This window comes from Artemia franciscana, chromosome 5, assembly GCF_032884065.1.
Source record: "Artemia franciscana chromosome 5, ASM3288406v1, whole genome shotgun sequence".
Classification (NCBI taxonomy): domain Eukaryota; kingdom Metazoa; phylum Arthropoda; class Branchiopoda; order Anostraca; family Artemiidae; genus Artemia; species Artemia franciscana.
Window position 1 is genome coordinate 27,963,757 of NC_088867.1, and position 19,385 is coordinate 27,983,141.

Sequence of the window (19,385 nt, forward strand, 5' to 3'; positions counted from 1 at the left end):
GAGCTCTTTGAGGCATGTTCCTTCACACAGCTTTGGACGTACTCAGACAAGTTCACTAAACTCTAAATAGTTTTGACTTAGCTCTACAATTGAAATGGACAAACGATGCTCTAGTATCCGGCTGAGAGAGACGTATATCAACCATCGTTTATAATACGATCATTTGAAACAGACGTAAGTGCATTTTCTTAGTAAGAGACTAAGACGTATATCTAGCCACATGACAAAGGAATCAGCTTTGATTGGGTTTAGGATATACGTCTTTTTAAAAAAGAAAAGTTGGTAAAAGCAAGAGAATGTGTGGATATACGTCTGTTCAACTTCTAAACCGTTTAACTTAGACAAACATAGACGGCACCAATAGAAAGAGCACAAAAATTTACCATAGAAAGTGCTAATATCTCAATTTCTTCAAAATGGCGTTTACGTCTGTTTCACAAAAAACGGCTGTTCTGTTTGATTGACATAATAATTTCACAACCCCTTATGCTGCTACTTTCCCGTTTTTACTTCTTGCACATTTTTAAAATTTCTGGGATTTATTTTTGGAAATGCCTGCAAGGATAGATATAGTTGACCATTTAAATAAGGATTTTAGAAGCAGAAACCGTCATGAAATAATGAGTAAATGATCAGATGATAATGTCTAAAGAAATGGGAGAGGCAGGGGGGGAGGTCATACGCAAAGGCTAGCTTAATTTTCCATAACATCTTTTGAGAATGTATATAAAATATGTGTATGATTGCCTGTTTTGTATTGAGCCATAAAAATGCTGCTCTCTATTGGAGTTTCACAGGAAATAAAAATCACTACATTTGCTTCAAGTCTCATTTTCCTAAACTAAAAAATACCATAGTGAATGAAAAAATACCATACACAAAATTTATTGTAATTCACTTGCAAAATGGTGTTCTTGTCTCAATGAAAATTCAGTGACTAAATTTGCTCCAATTTAGTATTAAAATATAGTTCCCACCAAATCTGATGAACATACACCTCTAAATCTTGCATGGTTCTTCATAATTACTCTGGTATTTTTTCATAGCAACGAAAAAATATAAAAAAATTTTGTGATATTTATTTCAGTTACTGCTAATTTTGTATGCAATTAAAATCGATTATTCTTTTTTTTTTGCTAGTTTCTTTTCAATCTGTATTCAGGATTAGAAATCTTGTTTGTTTCCAAAGCACTTAAGCCTTTTGAATGTTATATCTCTTTTCATACCAGTATATTCCTCCATTGAACTAGGCTAAAAGTTTCTTAATCAATTTTTTTTCATGTTAACCATTCAATAGTGTGGTTGGTTGTTGTTGCTGTTTAGTTGACGTTTGAGCGAATTAACCGCTCGTATACGTGCGATCCTCTTTTGAAATTTGGACTCATGAAGCCACGTCACTTTAAAAAACACACAAATAAAATTTTGGCACATAGTTTTTGATTGTGCAGAAGAGAGCGGGAATGAGTAGGAAGAGCCGTATTGGTACCGGCCGGATAGTGGCCTTAAACTCCTGGGGACAGGTAGCTCAGGTACTCGCACTTCCAACGTGTATTATTGTTCATAATTGCATATATTCATTGTTTCCAGACTGGAGGAGAATAGCGCTTCCAGAGGTTAGTTTTTCTGGAGAAGAAATCAAAGAGGTGAAAGGACTTTTTGTTAGTCCATATACCTCCCTATAATTTTTGGAACTGGAACTGGCACAGGTCACATCAACACTTACAATATCTTGGGAGAACACTAGGATGTTGTACAGAGTGTTCTTGCTTAAATCACTGGCACTAGTATGAATATCACACCTCTATTCTGCTAATATTGCTTAAAATATATGTGAAAAGAAACATGTTCAAATTTAAATAAAGCTAAAATACAAGAATAAATAAATAGATAAAAAGGTCAATATAATAAAAAATATAAGTTAATATAAATAAAACTGAAAATATAAGTTAATAAGTTACAATTAAACATATATAAATGGAAACATTAATACGAAAAAGAAAGGTCAATACAATGAATATAAAAGTCAATACATTATAACTTAAAAAAAAAAAAAATCAGAGAATGTTGTGTAGATTACAACTCTTTATATACTTAGTCAACAACTATGGACCCACTTAGGGGACTTCGCCTAACCTAGGATTGCTCTCATTGTGAAAGCACCAAAATACTTTATAATTTGTTTTCTAAACTAAGTTCTTTGTACTTCATATTTTGTGCGCTTCATTAAAATATCTCTAACATCATCATACTCATTACAAATATTACAGAAGGGCGAGCTAACTCTTCCCCATTTGTATAAAACTGAACGCGTTTTGGCAAGACCTGTCCTCAATCTAAAAATAGTAATAGCAAGAGATCTAACATCATGCACAAGTCCATCAGGTGGTGCCTTATAGTCATAAAGTTTATAAATTGGATTTATGCAACTTCTAATAAAATTATTGGTCTCTCTGTCACATGACACCTTATAAATACATGCAAAACATTCATTTTGAGTGGGTTTTACACTTATACTCTGACCATTTAAAATACCCTGCTTTGCCATTATATCAGTAGATTCATTTCCAGCAATTCCCACATAAGCTGGGACCCAGACTAGAAATATATCATTTCCCACAAGCTCTAACAACCTAACTGTTTGGTGGATATTACAAACTAAATGACGACTAGGTGCATGCTCATTCATCAGGAACTTATGGGCTGATGCTGAGTCAGAGCGTATCATCCAACTCCGGGCATGCCCATATGATTTAATAAATTCCAATGCCTTATATATAGCAATCATCTCAATTGAAAAAATAGACAGGTTGCCTGGTAACTTAAAACTACATGAAATTGACATACTGGGGACCACTACCACACAGCCAGCACCCTTATCCAACTTGGAGCCATCAGTAAAAATTTGTATATAGTCGTAACCAGTCATGTTACGACATTTGTATATATTTGTAACCAGTCATGTTTGAGAGTCAAGTTATTATTATCCCCGCAATCAGGTACAGGAAAATATACATTATTTTTTATTTCACATAACTTATTCAATATATTGTCCTCAAAAACTATCTCATTAATGGGTACTATATTTGGGCACTCAATTGAAAGCAAACTAATCCATCTATAAAAAGCTGGAGTATTCCTATCTTTGAAACTAACATTACTATTATAATTATTTATATTTTCCATCTTGATTATATCCTTATTTAAAGTAGATTTTTTAGTGAAATACTTCACAAGTAACCTGTCATGTCGTAGTTTAAGTGTGCTCACCCCCAATTCAATCATCATAGCTGGAATAGAGGTACTATTTAGGCAGCCAATGGATCGCCTAAGTACACTGTGGAACACTGTATCTAAAGTATGTAAAACTGTTTTTCTTAGATTCTTCTGACTAGCATCACCATATATAAAGCTACCATAATCAAGCTTACTTGCAATAAAAGCCTTTATAATTTTACTAAGACACTTAAAAGGAGCACCCCTTTTCCCTAGGCACATTACATTTATAAGGTTTAATATTGCCTAACAAATACTCAATGTGTCTCAACCATGTCATTTTACTATCAAAAATTAGGCCTAGATAGCAGAAAGAATCATCCAGCCTAATAGGCTGATTTACAACATTTACTTGTGGCACTGCAGTATTATTATTTTTTGAGAAAAGCATACCTACTGTTTTCTCAGGTGATAATGTCATATTATTCTTGTTGGACCAGTAAATTTATATATATATATATATATATATATATATATATATATATATATATATATATATATATATATATATATATATATATATATATATATAGAGTCGTACTCGCTCCTACTTTTAATCACATTTGTTATATGTAAGTTTACATATTTGAAGGTCAGGTTGTTATTGTGTGCAGTACTTGGAAATTTTTTGGAACTTAATATTGAATTATATCTGTTTTTAGAATAATTTCAATCCACAATCAGCTAAAATGAAAGGTCCAAATGAGACTAATAAAGACCCAACTGAAGATTCAAATGATGTACAAAATGGGTCCCAAGAAAATGAGACTAAAAATGGTGAAGCTGGAAATGGTGTGGCAATCCAAGCACCAGAACCAGAAGACTTCTCTGAATATATGTGGATGGCAAATGAAGAAGAATTTGAGAGACAGGTATGTTTTTCCAAATTTTTGTTTTTATGTATAGGCCAACAAACAAAATGTGCTTGTCCCTTTCTCTTTATGAGAATATGCTAAGTTTTCGTAGGCTATCTGTATATAATGGTTCGGATATTAAAACCTGGTAAAAATTCTGACCTACTTTCAGCTTGCATCAAACTTGGCTTTGGAATTCAAGGTCACACAAAAAAATATCATAGTTTTTTAGCTGAAATATAATCCACCAGAAATCTCAGACAGTATCCATATACTTCTCTGTTTTATGATTCATCCAACATTTTGATCTATTTACCCTGCGTATTGATTGCTGAAGAACAATGGACACAACGTTAGCAATCTGCTTTTCAAATTATGTAGTAGGCTATAACAACATTTTATATATGATTACCTCCCTCTAACCTCATGTTTTTGAACTCTGATTGCATAGAACTTCCTGTTTGTACTTAACGTGTGTCAAGCGTGGAAAGCAAAATTAAAAACACCTTATCCAAAAGACAGAACAACAGGTAGCATCATTGTAAGGCTGCTAAGTAGCCCAGAAGCACTTTTTTGATTTTGGCTTTATAAAAAATAAAATGTTTTAAAATCAACACTTTTTTAAATAGGGGGCACTTTCTAGGATAAACAGGGCTTTGTGAAATATTGTGATATTTCATAAGGCTTTGGGGCTATGGTTTGATGAACTTCCAATTAAGATTCTATGAAATCCAGTTAGTTTTAAAAGGATAAAAATGAGAGAACACATGTATATACACATGTCAGAGGGGGATAGTTTTACTCCTTGGAGGACCAGAAAAATTTTAGTAGTACAGATATTTCGAAGCTCTATAAATATTCCACTAATGACTAGATGTAGATACATTTAATGATGCCCAAAACTGTCCATGCAATTGTGTGTTCTGGCTGTTCTTACCCTAGGGGTACCCTTACATTTTGTGTCCAAATATGGATGTATGTAGTTATTGTCCAGAGCTTTTGTCCTTCTGTTTATTTCAACCTTTTTTAGAAATCTAGTATTTAGTTTGTTAAATACAATGCACAAAAGAAACATAGACAAAGCATGATAAAAAAAAATCGACTATAAAGATAAAAGACTATAAAGTCTCTGCATGACAGAGGATCAGTCAACTGCAAATAAAGCCCATGTTTTAATGGCATAGAAGGATTTAGCTATTTGAAAGCCTAGCAAGTAGGGATTTTGGAAGCAAAATGTAAGATGGAATAATAAGTAAATGATAATGTCAAAAGAACAGAGGGAGGAGGGAGGGTCTTCAGCAGAGATTAGCATAGCTGATACAACGTTTTGTGAAAGTCAGTTGTAATTTGATACAGGATCCTAATTAATCCCTAAATTTCTAACCTTAAAAGAAATAACTTCAAGTAAAAATGTAATGAGCATAAGGAATTAAGAGTGAGACACAATGAAGCACAAATTAGGGATTTTTCAACCATTAGTATTGCAGAGCAAGCATGTTTCATTTTTAATATGAGTGGTCTGTATAATGACTCAGCTCTTATTTTTCTTTGAATTACAGGTATTACAACAATTAGAAGAGGAAGCCTTGATGGAAGAGTGTATGCTTGAGTCATTTAATGGATTGTCACCTGGCTTTGAGCCTTTTCCACAACAAGACCAAATGATGATGTTTCAGCCTCTGGTTCAACAACCACCAGTACCCTCTTTTCAAATCCCATTCAATTATCCTAACTGGTATGTTACTGTTAGATATTTTTGGTGTTCTGGATTTTTCTAGTTATTTTATAAGTTGGTAGGGTCATGCCAAAGAACATTGGAAGTTAATGTTTTGCAATTTTTATATTATCATAAAGAAATATTGTTTTTCATGGCTGCCGAAAGGAAATAAACTGTCTAAGGAGGTAAATAACTTATTTCTTTAGACACAAAGCTTGCTCGAATTCAATTGTCAGATATTGTGTTGTGGTATTTCTTCTTTCCTTTTTTCTTCTTTTTTGTCTTAAGTATGAATGCAAGGATTTTGGTATGCATTTACTTTAACAAGCTCAGCTTTAATTCTTTTATAAATTTAGTGTGAATAAAACCCTTTTATTATTATTTTCAATATTATATAGCCTCATTGATTGTTAAAACCCAGCTACTTGAGGACTGGAAGGCCATCAACCGTTAGAAGAAGAAAATCTCCTTTGAGATCACCTCGATAAACTGGTGATATTTTAGAACCAGAAACAAATGTCAGATGAAAAATAGGTTGGTACAATGGTTTTGTTTATGGCTTTTGTTTATGGCTTTTGTTTCTGGGTATAATTGCACTCATTTGTTTTGTTAAGCCACTGGCGGACTATAAGGTTGTTTTACTCTTTCCTGCTCTGACTAGTCTATCACGGAAAGCGAGATTACTACCAACGCCTTGAATCTTACGGTAACTTCTGAGAGGGGACTAATTCCATAATTCCCAATGTCTTTGCTCTGCTCCTTGCAACAAATTCCATCAAAATGATCCATAGGACGTAACCCTTCTTAACTCCTGATTTAATACAAAACCAGCTACAAACCTCATTTCCTACCTTAACCGCAGCAATGTTGTTCTTGTACATAAAACTAGTCATTTTAATGTATTTATCTGGTATACCATACAAAGACAGGACCTTCGCTATCGCTCTTCTATCAGCTGAATCAAGCGCATACTCATAATCTTTAAAACTGAGGACTAAAAAGATTTGATGACTTAGGAATTCAGGGGCGGATCTAGAGCAAAATCTTGGGGGGGGGGAATACGACAAAGGTGTCAATAATTGACAAATTTATTCTAAAAAAGAGTGCAAAACAGGGAAAGGGTGTGCCAAAAAATCTTGGGGGGGACAGGACGGTTTAGCACATTTTCAAATGTTCTCACTCTCTTTGGCTCTTTCGTTTTCATTAATTGTAGCCCCGTTCCTATCTTTAACTGGGACAAGTCCATATTGACTATTATAGATAGTATAATAGTCCATATATTGTCAGCTAAACGAGATGAATTATCTGAGCCGTTAGCAAATTGGCGTGTATTCGTCACGATTTTTATGAGTAAAAAGGTGGCAGAGCTGTTTTCTAACCAACCAATTAGATCGTGGTCGTAAAGATTCAACAATTTTTTTTCTAAATAGTATTTTCAGTTGCTGAGAATACTAGAAAATGGTCAAGAAATCGAGTCGAAAGAAACCTTTGCAAGGGAAACGGGACATATAAGGGACCAATATTGTTTTCTCTTGTGAAGACTTCCTATTTTCCTTTCAAATTGGTTAAGAGTGGCAATGTAATAACGAATGTGGGAGCAATTATGCAAGACAACAGGAGAATTATTAACAAGGGGGCGCAGAATACAGAATCTATGCAGAATTCTTGCCCAAATCAGTTACAGTAGTGCAAGGCTACTCGTCTATATGATAATAATAATACACAGCCTCTAATAGTTTGAAAACTAAAATTTCTATTCTTCGTTTTCGCAAATAAGTTATACATGCTTATAACATTCTTGTGGACATGTTTCAATTCTGAAATTAAAGAAAAAGAGTTGAAGACTTTCTTATTTCTATTTCAATAATGTTACTTTGTTCATCTGTTCTATATATATCTAGTCTAGAATACATCATTTTAGTACAAGTCCAATTCTTAATATACGTTTTAATATAGGGCCTGCCATTTAACTATTAGACGATTTTTCCCCTAGAATTCGTGTTTGAACTGTGATAAAAGTTAATTTAGGGCATCATTCACTATTAATTTTATATTATGGAATCAGATACACTGTCCCACTACTCAATAGTTGTCTATGTTCCAAAGTGGAATAATGAGGGTTGATAATTTGTCTTTGGGAAAAAAACGTGGTCGAAGGAGGCTACTGTGACGAAGAATTCTGTGGCAGTAATAAGAAAAAATGATGGCCAAAAACCAAGAAGGGCCAGGAGTTGTTGCTGGGACCAAACGCGAACACCTCATCAAGCATCCACTGATGATTTGTAAAAATTTATTTAACCGACGGGCCCCGTTTGCCGTCGGAAAGGCCAGAAGGGTGGGAGGTAGTACTTGTTACTCACATTCGTACAAATTTAGTTAGAAACTTAATTGCTACATTTGTCTAGAAGTAATACAATTTAAAAGCGTTCGTATCGCCCGGAATTAGAATACCACATAAAGTATATTTCGTTTTAATTCAATCAAAACTTGGCTGTAATTTTGTGAAAAATCCATTTTTATCCAAAATTTGGGCTTGTTGAAAACAAACGGAAATGGAACAAAAATCCTACGTAAACGTCAAGACACAATATCGGTTGAATTTGTCTCCTTGTAGAGGGATGCACCAGAGGTAATTATCAGCTTTGGTGGTTGGTACTCGCGAGTGAAAACAAGCACGCTTCCTCTTTATTTTCTAGTGGATAAAATCCTGGGACCTTAATTTCATGAATTAACAAAACCTTGCTATTTTTTTTATCAAAGAAGGGGTCTGAACACTCTACCTCCAGGTCAACATACCTCCGGGACGCCGTGCTTCCCGTAAACTCAATTAGAAACCCTCGGCTCCCGTGGTTTTTCGAAACGTTGCTTTTTCGCATAAGAGGATGGGCAAAGTTAATGTAGTGTTTTGTTTTCCAAAAGTTTTTCTTAGAAAACGAGCTAGTAGAGAATTTTCCAGAAACTGCAGATATTTAAGAACGAACATTGCTGGGATTTAATCTTGTCTCTATATGATCAGGTATATTAATTGCACATAGGGAGTGGTTCTATTTGGCCACAGTGGCTGATTAGTAGATTTTCGAGAATTCTCTAAAACCCGTATTGGATCCTAAAGTGTCATATGTCTTTTTATTATGGGCAAAGTGGTGTGTTTTACTTACTGAAACTAGTTGAAATTTATTTTTATTTTTAGGTCACCATTAAACAATGAGAATCCTGTTTCACCAGATACCTTGGCTATGAATATGGTAAACCTTGCTCTGTCACAAAATACAAGAATCGAATCTCAAGCTTCAAGAATCGAATCACAAGCTGCGAGAACTGTAAGCTTACTTTTTAATTCTCAAATTTGAAATTATATTAATACGAGGGCTATCCAGAGAGTAGGATACGTTCCTGTCTGTGTTCTTTAGGATCGGGTCTAGCACAGACGTCTTAGTGCCGGCGTTACGCCGCTCAGTCAGCATCTAGCCGGGCTAGTGACAGGTTTGTGTTGTATCCCACCGAATTACAATGACAGTTTGAAATGTCCGCCTTTTACTAAAAATTCCGCGAACTGTTATATGCCTACAGTAATGAGGTTTTTGGCTACAAAAACTACGAACTAATAGAAATCTATCAGTATTTTCGTGAAATGTATGAGGACAATAGTATAACTGAAGGTGGAGTGCCTCAATGGTGGTTTTGATTTGAAAAATGGCCTAACAAATGTTCCAGATTAAAAGTGGAGTGGAAGACCCAGTATAATGACTGCCAAATTCGTTCAGTTTGTTGATGCAAAATTCCGAGGAAAAAACCAAAGATTCACAATAATTGAAATTTCGCTTTGCTATTTCCAAGTTTATTGCACGGAAATGCCACAGATAATCTCGATTATCATACGTTTCATGCATGCTGGATACCAAAAATCTTGACAAGAGCTCATAAAAATCAAGACTCAGCAGCAGAACTTCACAAGCAAGGAATTGCCAAGTTCATTCATCTCTATGACAACTGCCTAAATGTGAGTGGTGACCATGTTGAAAACTTGTGTTTAAGTATGGCTTTCAACTGTATATAATAACTTTTTTTCTTATACCTTGTTTATTTTCACTTCTAAAAGGTAATCTTCTTTCTGGATAGCCCTCGTACAAGCAGTGAAGCTTGTCGGACGTTATAAATGAATTCGATCTTCCACTCGTGAGACACAACATGGGTGACTCATCAAAACGTATTATTTTGAAAATACTTATTTAAGAAGAGAAAACACCCCCCCCTCTCCTTTAATTGACTTACTTCCCCATTTATTTGTGTACATTTATCTGACATTACTCTTTACTCTACAAATGCTGCTTTTACTAAAAAAAAATATGTGCTAAATATTTTATATATTTACTGACAGAAAAAAGTTCAACGCCGAGCTCGAACCCACGACACCAAAATCGGGAGCCTGATGCTGTGTCTGCGGATTTAAACTGCCCTGTTAATTTGTCTTACAACTTCAGTATTTTTATGAACAAAATTAAATGGGGTTCCAATAAGTGGGTTTTCTCTGAAGTTGCACTTACCAATAACATAATTAAATTAATAGATCTGCGGCTACTCGGTCATACGTTTGTGGGTTTCGGTCAATGGGAGAAGGGATTTAATAGAGTGTGCCCAAGATTCTTGCTTTTCAGATCCAATCTCTATCTGGATTGTGATTAATGAAACCTGTCATGCATTTTTTTTTCTTTTTTGAATGAGTCATGGATCAAGAGAAACTAGCTTGCCTGGTTATAAGTAAATAAAAGAGTCTCAGTAAAAAGGATGATACTCTGTAATATCTGTAATATGTGTGTTTGTCGCTGTTTTAGGAATGGTAACTATTATGTCGATTATTCTTAATTTTAAAATATAATTTTGAAAACCAATTATTGGGAATTTAGAAAAATTAGCTGTATTCACTTTGATAATGTTTTACTGTAACATATACATAAAAGGAAATTCTAAGTGTGATCAAATGAAAGAAGAAAACACAAAATTGTGGTATATTTTTCTGATAAAGAAATGTTTTCTTTGATTTTTTTTCACGATTGAAAGCAGAAAAACAGACACATGTTATATTAAAAAAAAAAGAGCTAAGAGCTCGTGTGGCACTTGTGACTAGGTTGGGAGAGCGAAAAGTCGAGAGCTCATATGGCATGAGCTTTAGCAAAATTCTAAGCATCTTTAGATCGATTTAAAAGGAAATCAGCGGCTTAATGCCGGTTGGGATTTAAAATTAGAGCTCTGAGACACGATGTCATTATAAATATCAAAATTCATTAAGGAAAAACGACTTTTATCAAGTCAATTTGTGCATGTCCCTGACAGTCCTACCAATTTTTATCGTCCTAGCTCGTCCAGAAGCACCGAACTTGCCAAAGCACTGAACCTCCCCCTAACTTCTCCAAAGAGAGTGTATCCAGTCCGGTTACGTCATTCACGTATATACGACATTTCCTTATTCCACCCACCAAGTTTCATCCCGATCTCTCCACTCAAGGCGTCTTCCAAGATTTCTGGTTTCCCATCCAACTCCCCCCCCCCCAATATCACCAGATCTGGTCGGGATTTAGAATAAGAGCTCTGAGACACGAGTTTCTTCTAAATATCAAATTTCGTAAAGGAAAAACGACTTTTGTCAAGTCAGTTTGTGCAGATCCCTGACAGGCCTACCAATTTTTATCGTCCTAGCTCGTCCAGAAGCACCGAACTCGCCAAAGCACTGAACCTCCCCCCTAACTCCCCCAAAGAGAGTGTATCCAGTCCGGCTACGTCAATCACGTACCTAAGACATTTCCTTATTCCACCCACCAAGTTTCATCCGGATCTCTCCACTCAAGGCGTCTTCCAAGATTTCTGGTTTCCCCATCTAACTCCCCCCCAATATCACCAGATCTGGTCGGTGATTTAGAATAAGAGCTCTGAGACATGAATTCCTTCTAAATATCAAATTTCATTAAGATCCGGTTACCCGTTCTTAAGTTAAAAATACCTCAATTTTTCTATTTTTTTCAAATTAACACCCCCGCCCCCAACTCCCCCAAAGAGTGCAGATTCAGTCTGGTTGAGTCAATCACGTATCTAGGACTTGTTCTTATTCTTCTAAGTTTTTTCCAAGATTTCTCGTTTCCCCCTCCAACTTCTCCAATGTCACCGAATGCGGTCGGGATTTAAAATATGAGCTCGGAGACACAAGGTCCTTCTAAATATCTTTCATTAAGATTCGATCACCCACTTGTAAGCTAAAAATACCTCATTTTTTTCGATTTTTCCTCTCCCTCCAGCTCCCCAGATGGTCGAATCGGGGAAACGACTGTTATCAAGTAAATTTGTGCAGGTCCTTGACATGCTAGTAATTCTCATCGTCCTAGCACGCCCAGAAGCACCGAACTCGCTAAAGCACTGGAAATACCTCCCAACTCCCCCAAATAGAGCGGGTCCTTTCCAATCATGTCAATCACGTATCTAGAACTTGTGCTTATTCTTCCCATCAAGTTTCATCCCGATCTCTCCACTCTAAGCGTTTTCCATGATTTCCGATTTCCAAGATTTCTGTTACCCCCCTCCAACTCCCTATGTCCCCGGATCCAATTCAAATTGAAAATGGAGCATTTGAGACATAAGATCTTTCTATATATCAAGTTTTATTAAGTTTCGATCATCCATTTGTAAGATACAGATAGGCTACCTCAATTTTCACGTTTTCCAAGATTTCCGGTTTCCCCTTCCAACTCCCCCCGCCGTCACCGGATCTGGTCGAGATTTAGCATAAGAGCTCTGAAGTACAAGATCCGTCTAAATATCAAATTTCATTAAAATCTTATCACCCGTTCGTAAGTTACAAATACTTCATTTTTCTAATTTTTCCGAATTACACCCCCCCCCCCAACTCCCCCGTAGAGAGCGGATCCGGTTCGGTTATGTCAGTCACGTATCTTGGACTTGTGCTTATTCTTCCCACCAAGTTTCATCCTGATCTCTCCACTCGTGTTTGTTTTCCACGGAAGTGTTTTCCACGATTTCAGGTTCCCCCCTCCAACCCCTCCCAATGACACTGGATCCAGTCGGGATTTAAAATAAGAGATCTGAGTTATGAGGTCCTTCTAAATATGAAATTGCATTAAGATCCGATCTCTCCTTCGTAAGTTAAAAATACCTCATTTTTTCTAACTTTTCAGAACTAACCCTCCCCCCAACTCTCCCAAAGAGAGTGGATCCGTTCCGGCTATGTCAATCACGCATCTGGGACTTGTGCTTATTTTTCCTGCTAAGTTTCATCCCGGTCCCTCCACTCTAAGCGTTCTCCACCCCCCCCCCCCCCCCGATGTCACCGGATCCGGTCGGGATTTAAAGTAAGAGCTCTGAGACACGATATCCTTCTAAATATCAAATTTCATTTAGATCCGATCACCGTTCGTATGTTAAAAATACCTCATTTATTCTAATTTTTCCGAATTAACCGCCCCCCACTCCTCCCCAGATGGCCGAATCGGGGAAAAGACTATTTCTAATTTAATCTGGTCTGGTCCCTGATGAGCCTGCCAAATTTCATCGTCCTAGCTTATCTGGAAGTGTCTAAACTAGCAAAACCGGGACCAACAGACCGACAGAATTTGCGATCGCTATATGTCACTTGGTAAAAACCAAATGCCTTAAAAAACTAGGCTGCATAAATAAAAGTTGAGTCATTTAACTTAAAGCAATCAAAAATTTAGCCTTTGTTATAAAAGTGCTGTCACACCCCTCAGCTTCTCACTTAGATAGTCGCAATGTTCTATATTGATACTATAGCATTCTCTATTTGAGTAATTAGGAGAATCCAACTGTGGATGGATTTGTCTTCGGAATCGGAAAATTTTTGGCATACTGCTACCGCTCTCTAAAATTCACTTAGATGTAAACGGAGTAATTGTATTGTTCTTTTGACATACTATTGTTAGCTTTGCTCATCGGTTTTGACAAGATTCGGATTTTCTTACCTTTCTCATAAATCTCTATATTTGTTTCTTTTAGGTCAAGCTTAACCCTGAAGCAGCAGAATTTGTGCCCCGTTTTGGTTCCGTACAGCAAAACCAAAATGATAGTAATTCAACACAGACATAGATCGTGCATATTTGTCAACGAACGCAAGTTGGCTAGTATGAATCATAGTTTAAATTAGAGGTAACATTATCTTGAAGGGATGGAGTCAAGACTCCCTTTATGTGATATCAGTGGTTACCTGTTGGTCAGACTGAAAGTGTTGCGTTTTTTTCGAATTGAACGTGAGAAGTACTTATAGGGTCCAATAGATTTTCTTTTTATCGTATTTTCAATTGAGACACCTATGTTGTACTATTCATTCTTTTTGCTGCTGTTTTTTTTTCATGTGCTTCGCGAATTTGGGCTCGAGATTCCCATACTATAGATTTGTTTTTCCTACCAATTGAACGTATAGGTAAAGGTAAAGAATGCGGCATTGGACTTTGCAGTCTATCGGCATTGGACTTATGCAATAAATAATTATAAACCAAATAATTGAACGTATAGCATCTATGTATTAATTTTATTTTTCGAAATTGAATAGCTATGGGTTCGTGTCAAACATCAAGATTAGGAACTTTGTTTTAAAAATGTTTTGAATGCTATTGAAAATGATCTAAATAGACTCATCTTTAGACTCATCCTTGTTCCTTTGTTTACCTACCTATTCTTTTTTAAGTTAACTGAAATAGTAGGAGCATAAACTTCTTCGCTAAATTTTAGCTAATAAGTGTTTCTCTGCTTGATGGTGGAATTTGAAATTAACGAAAAGAAATTATAGTTGAGGCTTTTGTCGTTTTCAACAGTTTTAAACTTATTTTATGTTCAGATGAACCCAAAAATTGGTTTCGCGCAGTAATTTACTGGTAAATGGCGATAAATGGAGGTTTATTTGTAAAATAACCTGCGATGGCGGAGGGAAATCCTTTTTAATATTAGGTTATTTGTAGGAATACTTTATATTTTTTACTTATTTATCGTGGTCATGTTACTACTGTGATGGTGCATTGGGATTAATATACGAAAAAAAGTTTTAATATTTATTATCTTTTTCTTGTTGTGCAAAGAGCATTGCTGAAGACTCTTATCTTTACCAATTGTTTTGACTACATCAGCTTAGAGGTTGAATTCCATTGCGTGAAACCAAACTATTCCCTGTAGGCTATTCAGTTGATTGTTTGCTTATTGAACTACGCGTTAGTTCCTAAAGTCTGTGATGAGCGGTAGACCATAAGCCTATTTGACTCGATTCTAATACAACCATCCAACATTTTTTTCCAACCATCAACATTTATTCGACATAATTTTTGGGTGAGAATTTAGAACCGCTAAAAATTATTTTGCAGGGATTTCATCTTATTTACTGGAAGTGGGACTAGTTTGTAATATTCTAGAAGCTGCTCGAGAAAAAGATTTTGAAGCCTTGTAGGAAAAGTTTTGATATAAAAAGAAGTTTGCAAAGATGAAATATATCTAACTCGTAAATTTACTCCCGAGATGGAATTAAAGTTGTATAATAAGCAGGACAAGGCTCTTTCAATTAAGACGTTGCTTTACTTTACCCATTCTTATTTATCATGTTTCTACATATTTTTGATTATTTGATTCTCTAATCTTAGCTCCTTGTTAGTTCGATTCTACGCGTGCAATTTTTCTCCATCTTCTATTCACGATTTTGAGTCATCTGTAGTCCTCATTCGTTATTTATGTGACTATTCAGACGGCCAAAATTTCTGTTTTCAACATGATTTTCTCATATCGCTAAATATTAAAGAATAGTTGGCGTTCTTTATAGAGCTTCCTATAAATTCTTGAATTTCCGTCAATTTGCTAACTAAAATCCAATAAAAATCCCAATTTTTGCCAATGGATCATTGGCGTTTCTATTCTGAAGTTAGACTGTCATAACACCACATCAAAATATGCCTATTATTTCATGTTGTGTCTTCATGATATTTAACTTTGCGTACGATACGCACAATAGTAGACACATACCCTGAAGGGTTTACAGCACTTGAAGAACAGGTGGCATTTTAAAATACATGGTCTCACTTTAGTGAATCCGCAGAAGGGACATTTACCAAAATAGTACTTGCCTCAAGCAGAAGTATATTCACGGTGTATTTAAGGTGTGTGGTTAAAATAATATTTTGAAAAACCCATTTTTGACAAAAAAAGAGAAGAGAAATTAAACAACTCATTTCATGAAAAGTAAGCTGAATTTTATATTTCAAAGATTATTATTAAACTTTCGAGTGAAAAATCAAGGGAATTTTACATTAGGGGTACTTGAAAAAAGGAAACAATGTTGTTTTAGAAGCGTCCTTAATATGATTTATGTTCTGTATCCTTCATAAATTAATCACCAGTCGCTCTGATGAGATATTTGCCACTAGGCACAGATGCAGGAATTTATTTAGGATGTTAAGAGAGAGCTTGTATTCGAAAAAAAAAACGAAAAAAGAGTTTTCTGGGAACAAGAAATTATTTGGAAATCTTGAGATTTCTTTTTTACGGGGGAAGTGTCAGGAGCCTGGTGGACTAGTTCCTCTGTACATGCCTCATCCTCACAGATAAGAGTTATTGATCTTCCATCTCCTCTCTTGATACAGGTTTTTAGAAAATAAATTGAGTTATTTACACCATTAATCAATTTTGTTCCCCACTTCAATGTAGCCTGTGAATTTGTATTGATCGATTGTTATATTTATTATAGTAGACTCAGTGGCCTCAATAAAGTATGTTCTGAATCTCCTCCATACATCACTTTTAAATTCAAATTCCTCACAACTAATTATTATATCACGAGAATTTTATTAAGGGAAAATTCTTTGCCTGATTTGCCTATTCTAATTACTTACTTTGATAATAATGTTCCGCCCAGGACCACTTACTTTTATATTTAATTTACTTCAATTATTTACGTCATTTCCAGGGTATGGCAACATCTCTGCATGGTATAGATAAAAAATATAATTGTATATTTAATTTCTATTCGAACCCAGTCCTTAGGAGAAATGGGGATGGGGGTAAATTAAATATGAAAATGTGTGTTTTCAATAACTAGTTCTTTATCAAGAATATGTAATTTGGGTGTCAAGAGTGTATAACTTGGGTGTATAAATACTGTTTTTTTTTTTTTTTTTTTTTTATCAGGGCTGATCGAATAATAGGGATAATGAATTTTATGTTTTTTGATTAATTAAATTACCACTTTTGAAGGATAAAAAAGCAAGCATTGAAAAAACGTCATATTACTGTTGTATGATTATGAAAGTGATATAATTCTGCTAAAGATCATTGTGTAAATTAATATTGTACATGGACTTTCTACGTTAGATATTATGTATAGATGACTTTTTTGAATTCAGTCTTGTTTTATTACAACCATCCTTTTTGGAACTTGATATACGCTTGCATATTACTAGTGTATTGGAATTTGAAGTGTGTGGTGCAACATTCTTTAATATTATGGGTATATTGTTGTTAGTAATAACCTAATAAGGATGTTAGCTAGCTATAACCGTGATAAGGATGTTAGATTGCATATACTTAGTCAGCAATTCTCAAGATTTTATTTTCGTCTAGTCCTCAGCGCAAATTTTTTTTAATAATAATAAAGAAAATTGAAGTAGCTGGATTTTAGTTCCTCTATTGAAATTGAAAACTACTAGCACTACAGCCAGTTCGGAGTTGCTTAGCTGAGTAAAAAAAGGGGGGGGGATCCAAACAGGAGCGGCATCGCCGTTATAGTTTTTTGTTTCAAGAAACTCGCGTGTTCCCATTCATTCGTTTACCTTACTTGTTGTAAACACAACAGAGAACTCACTTTGAACCTACTAGACATTTGAAGATATTGGCCATAGTCTCACAACACACAATGGCTATTATTCATATAAATTTCTTAGGAAAATATTAAAATAGTTTCGGTTTCTATGAGAAATACTGGAGTTCTCAAATTAGAATGAATATATTATAAATGAGGTGAATTACTGACAGGACGTATATCTAGTGTAAATTCTCCTTAAAATTTCTTATCACGCCTAGATAGTTAATTGCCTAGCAATTTATTTTGCTTCAAGAATATTGCTGCTAAAAGAAGAAAAACAAATCGAAAGCAGGATTTAATTACGTAATTGTTAGTTTGAGAGCAGCATAGGCATAAGTATCCTAATTCAGAGTCACCAGAACTTCAAACGCATTCTGTCCAACTCTCTCCTTTTGTAAACAAGACGTCTTTAGCATTATCAAAGTTCCGAAAATGCAAGTTGGAATCTTGTATCTTCAATAAATAAATAAAAATGATATTAGGACATGACTGGAATCCATATGACCATAGTATGTTTTAAGCCTCTAGTACCCAAGTGTTTGTTTTGTAAGTCGAACGTTGGAGTAACTGAGAACCGTGCCGAGTCGATGTTGTATAGAATATATTCAGTACATGCTTCGTGATCAACTGCGTCTGGAGCAACGAAACTGCAATATACAGGTGTTCCTCTTGGCGAAACTCCAGTTTTGTTATTAGAAACAAACATCAACTGTAAAGCAAATACTGGTGTACAAGAGGGCTTACAAATTGTTTATTTGAAGTATTTTCTTTCGATACACAGATTGATATCTTTCTTGTTATGCTGTGGAATGTTTGAAACGATTATATCTTGAACTGGGTACAAAAAACGTAATTTTTAATATTGGTTATTGATGATGTAATTTGTCTTCTTTTTGCAGTGCTCTTATGGTGGTGTTTGAGAAATTTAATGTAGTCCATTTTCTAATAAAACTGGCTTGTCTCTCAATTTTTCCTAATTTTTTGCTACTTGAAACAAATTCGTCTCATAAAACAGAAGCGATGCAAGTATATTTGTTATTGGCAAGTATTTTTAGCATGAATTGCGTTGGAATAACGAGGCTTCTGCAACGGTCTAAAATCACTACAGTTTTGAACACGTACAGATTCTAAAAAGGGAAATACAACAGAAACCGTCTTATTTTCAAGCAAAATAAAGTAGATTTTCTTTTCAAATTAATGGGCTAGGAACACTAAAGTTTGTTTCGAAAATGGCGTTTGAAGTCAGAATTTTTTAAGTATAACAGCCCCTTCTGCTGAAAAAAGCTCGAACGAAAAATTCAGCGATTTCTCTTTCTCACTGCAGCCACGTGCATAGACTGTCAGGCTTCGAAGTTTTGTACATCTTACCGGTGATTTGTACTATCCTCGATAAAATCAGTTAAATACACACTTGGGAAACCTAAAACGAGTTGTGAAGGCGAATTTTTTTTTACTGTGCGTTTGGAAAGGTGGCTGTAGCCAGACTGTGAAGGGTCTAGGATCAGGACTAGGACCATTTGACTTAGAGATTCAGCTGAAGTTCTGTTACCCAACAAGTCCAGTGGACATGATCCGTCACGCATCAATCCGATATTTCATCCCTTATTTCTATGACTATCTACCTTAGTTCTGCCCTAGGCACGATTTATGGAAGTAGGGACGACAGACTTATCTATCAACAAGTGAA

General features: G+C 35.2%; 1 protein-coding gene across 1 annotated transcript in view; it reads left to right on the top strand.

The window, feature by feature from the left end:
* Positions 1-18,665, top strand: part of LOC136027204 (polyadenylate-binding protein-interacting protein 2B-like) — a 38,447-nt gene extending 19,782 nt beyond the window's left edge. The window contains exons 2-5 of the mRNA XM_065704226.1: positions 3,936-4,145; positions 5,687-5,862; positions 9,035-9,164; positions 13,861-18,665. Of these exons, the coding sequence (XP_065560298.1) occupies positions 3,963-4,145; positions 5,687-5,862; positions 9,035-9,164; positions 13,861-13,950 (579 nt within the window). The 5' untranslated portion in view covers positions 3,936-3,962 and the 3' untranslated portion in view covers positions 13,951-18,665. The remainder of the gene's footprint in view (positions 1-3,935; positions 4,146-5,686; positions 5,863-9,034; positions 9,165-13,860) is intronic.
* Positions 18,666-19,385: the final 720 nt, after the last annotated feature.